General features: G+C 45.2%; 1 protein-coding gene across 1 annotated transcript in view; it reads left to right on the forward strand.

The window, feature by feature from the left end:
• The first annotated feature begins 867 nt into the window (after nucleotides 1–867).
• Nucleotides 868–4317, forward strand: part of LOC131799966 (uncharacterized) — a 4442-nt gene continuing 992 nt past the window's right edge. Inside the window, exons 1-3 of the mRNA XM_059117671.2 lie at nucleotides 868–1529; nucleotides 1664–3563; nucleotides 3609–4317. The exon at nucleotides 3609–4317 is cut by the window's right edge and continues 992 nt beyond it. Of these exons, the coding sequence (XP_058973654.2) occupies nucleotides 868–1529; nucleotides 1664–3563; nucleotides 3609–4317 (3271 nt within the window). The remainder of the gene's footprint in view (nucleotides 1530–1663; nucleotides 3564–3608) is intronic.

Below are 4317 nucleotides of genomic sequence, written 5' to 3' on the forward strand. Positions count from 1 at the left end.
CTGTGAAGTTACCATTTTCAAAGGGGGATGAGCCAGGAACACCTCTCCAAGGAGATAGTGTGTCAGACTTATCAGAAACTGACAGGAAATTTGAACCGCCACCCCCCACCGAGAACTTTCAAGTTGTAGCGGGTCATCCACAGGGAAATTCAGGAAATTTGCCAATGCAAGCTGATTTGAATACCGGTCAGCAGATAGTTAAAACTCTGAGTCAAGTTATGAACACTCCCAAGATAGAATACATGCATTTTGGTGGAAATCCAATTGACTATGTGTCATTCATGCGCAACTTTGAAACCTGCTTGGAAGATGATACCGATGGTTCTAGAAGTCTTCAGTTGCTAATTCAACACTGTACTGGTAAAGCTAGAGAAGCGATTGAAAGTTGTGTAAACCTACCAGTGTCAGAAGGTTATGAATCTGCAAAGAAAACCCTGAAAGAAAATTTCGGTCTTCCTCATGTTATCGCGAAAGCTCATTTAAAGAAGTTAGAACAATTGCCACCATTGAAAGCTAGCACTGGGTCAGCATTGTTAGAGTTTTCAAGAAGCCTTGAGATAGCAGAGAGAACCCTGAAGGGAATGGGTCCTGAATATGTCAGTGACTTGAACCACACCAACACCCTGATGGAGCTGAATAGGAAGCTACCCTATTTTATGAGAGCAAAGTGGGCAGAATGTGCGGGGAGAATCATTGAAGCTGGGATAGGTATAGGAAAGGCCAAAATTTGAGGATTTTCTGAAGTTTGTAAAGGCCCGAGCAAAGCTTGTGAACAATGAATTTGGAGAAGATCTTGCTGCGAGCTCTTCAAGAGAGAAGAAAAGAAATGGAGAGAAGGTAGAGAAACCACTATCAAAGCTAACCTCAATGACAACTAAAGTTGAACTTGATCAGAAAGCAAACCAAAATGGTAAAACATCGGGTGCCAACCGAAGGTGTCCTGCTTGTCTTGGACAGCACGGATTATGGAGGTGTGAGAAATTCAAGAAGCTGCCGTATCCAGAAAGACAAAGATTGGCGTTAAGCAAGAGGCTGTGCTTCAAATGCCTCAACGGAGGACATTTTAAAGATCGTTGTCCCAAGGAAGCCTTCAAGTGTCAGGTGCGAGGTTGTGTTGAGGATCACAATACTCTGCTACACCCCACTCCCAGAGATCAGACAGAGAGAGTAAGTTCTACCAGTGTTACCCCTCATGGTTCCTCTCTTGATGCTGAAGATCATCTTCAACAAGTTAATGCAGCCACAAGTAATTCAGGTGAAGTCCAAAGAGCGACTCAAGAACGGCAAGGTGCAAGTTCTGTGACAGTAGCAACTGGGGCCGGCGACAGACGTGTTTGCCTAGGAGTCCTTCCTGTTAAGGTTACAGCCAAGGGAGGGACGAGGACTGTGGAGACGTATGCGCTACTAGACAGCGGTAGCGAGGTGACTTTGTGCAAGGAACAGCTTTTCAATGACCTCGGGTCATGGGGCTCAAGATGTAACTATGAGCTACAAGGAGTACAGGGTCCAAGAACGTTGAAGGCCACGTTGTAGATATTGTTGTTACGTCGTTGGATGGCAGAGTGTCAGAGGAACTGTTGAACGTTAGAACTGTTGAGCAGATACCAGTGTCAGTCAGTTGCATTCCCAAGAGAGAAGACATTTTGAACTGGTCCCATTTAAGGGATGTTGATTTGCCAGAGTTAAGTGCATCAGATGTCGGTCTTATCATAGGCCTAAAGGAGAAGCCCTCATTGTTTGTCCCATTGGAATGTAAGTCAGGTGGACATGGTGAGCCAGTAGCGGTGCGATACTCGTTGGGTTGGACAGTTATGGGTCCCTTGGGCGGCACTGGAGATAGTGGACCTTGTTCAGTTAATTTTGTTCGCCTGGGTAACAAGGAGTTTTATGTTGATGAGCCAGAGGTTGTAGAGTTTGAAGGACAGAAAGGTGGTGTTGAGAAGAAAGAGGAGAGTGAAGTTGGAGAATTAGGAGCAAATGAGACAGATGTAAACCTGCAGTGTGGAGATGCAGAAGTGAAGCGTCAAATACAAGATGAGATTTTACATGAGCAACTTGAGAAACTTTGGAAAACTGACTTTGCAGATTCTGTTGTGAGCTCAAGCGCAAGTCTTTCAATTGAGGATAAGAAAGCACTAGAGAAGATGGAACAGTCGTTGAAAATGGTTGATGGGCATTACCAAGTAGCGCTGCCGTGGCGTAATGATCCACCTTATTTGCCAAATAACAGGTCAATGGTCGAGCGTCGAGCTGAGCTTCTGAAGAAACGTCTCCTCAAAGACCAAGACTTGTTTTCCAAGTACAATGCAACCATGAATGAATACGTTGAAGAGGGCCATGCAGAGAGAGTACCAACCAATGAGCTACACCCAGAAGACCGACCAGTGTGGTATTTGCCCCACCACCCAGTTATGCACCCATTAAAACCGGAGAAAGTCCGAGTAGTTTTTGATTGTGCGGCTCAGTTTGCCAAGACGTCTTTGAATCAGCAATTGTTGCAGGGCCCCGACTTAACTAATCGTATTGTAGGAGTGTTGAGCCGTTTTCGCCAAGAGACTGTCGGCCTTGTAGCCGATATACAATCAATGTTTCATCAAGTAAGAGTGGAACCCAGAGACTCTGATGCATTGAGATTTTTGTGGTGGGAGGGAGGAGAGCTATCAGCAGAGTTAGTGGAGTACCGAATGGTGAAACACATATTTGGAGCGACGTCGTCGCCAAGTGTCGTGAACTTTTGTTTGAAGAAAACTGCAGAGATGGACGGAGGGCAGAATTCAGAAGTTGCAAGTGTCATCAACAGGAACATGTATGTCGATGACCTCATGAAGTCAACTGAAACAGTGACAGACGCAATTGTGCTGGCAAACAAAGTTCGTGAGCAGCTCAGCAAAGGTGGTTTTCATCTAACAAAATGGTGCAGTAATGACAGGAGAGTCATAGCTGCTATTCCAGAATCAGAGAGAGCTAAGACAGTTGTGAACTTGGAGCTTGAACAGCTTCCAACCCAAAGTGCCTTAGGAATGAAGTGGGACATTGAAGATGACAAATTTGTGTGGGAGGTCTCAGACAAACTTATGAGTGCGTCTTCCAAGAAACCAGTGACAAGACGTGGCATAGTGTCTGTTGTGTATTCTTTATTTGATCCACGTGGGTTCATTGCACCATACATCATGAAGGCGAAACTGCTACTTCAGATGTTAACCAGAAAGAAGATTGGATGGGATGAACCACTTGAAGAGAACGAGACTGTGCAGTGGTCAAGATGGCTAGACGACCTTAGCAAGCTTGAAGAGGTGAAGATTGATCGCTGTTTCAGACCCAAAGGATTTGTAAAGGTTCAAGAAACCCAGTTACACCTGTTCTCAGATGCCTCGAGACAAGGTTATTCATCGGTCGCATACCTTCGTTTTGAAGATGTTGAGGGGCGAGTCCATTGTTCGTTCGTCATGGGCAAGGCCCGGTTAGCTCCAATCAGAGAAATTTCCATTCCAAGACTTGAGTTGACTGCAGCAGTCATCTCTGTGAAACTCAGCCATGCTATCCGTGATGAATTGGATCTGACCGTGAACAAAGTCATTTACTAGACAGATTCCAACTCTGTTTTGAAGTGTATAAATAATGAAACCAAGAGATTTCACACCTTCGAGTCCAACCGCCTGACGATTATACACGATGGTTCTGCTCCCCAAGAATGGCGATATGTCAACAGAGACGAGAACCCGGCAGATGATGGATCAAAGGGTCTAAAGCTAGACGTTCTGATCAAGAACAACCGATGGCTGACAGGTCCTAAGTTTTTGTGGAAAGGGGGAGAATACTGGCCAAAGATGATTGAGGTCCCATGCCTCAAGGATGAAGATCCAGAAGTCAGAAAGGAGAATCAAGTTTATGTGACAGCGGTCAGTTGTGATGTCGTGGAGAAGCTTATTCTGTACTATTCATCCTGGTGGAAGCTCAAGGTAGCAATTGCCTGGTTGCTGAGCTATAAACAGTATCTTATGAACAAGTTTCTACAACTCAGAGAAGGTTGCCCAACCACACATGATTCAGCGGAAGGAAGGAATTACCTCAAACTTGACGAGCTTCGCGAGGCAGAGCATGAAATCATGCGCTATGTTCAACGCAAAGAGTTCCCTGATGTAACAGCTCTCCAGCCAGGAGCGGATGAAAGGTCAGTAAAGAGGCTAATGAAAAAGATGGGAGCTTCAATAAGCAAGTTAAATCCTCAAGTTCAAGATGGATTGCTGAGAGTAGGAGGCCGTATTGGACGTGCGCCTTTGTCTTACGAGTTGAAACACCCAGTTATTTTGCCCTACA

The sequence above is a fragment of the Pocillopora verrucosa genome, chromosome 5, assembly GCF_036669915.1.
Source record: "Pocillopora verrucosa isolate sample1 chromosome 5, ASM3666991v2, whole genome shotgun sequence".
Lineage (NCBI taxonomy): Eukaryota > Metazoa > Cnidaria > Anthozoa > Scleractinia > Pocilloporidae > Pocillopora > Pocillopora verrucosa.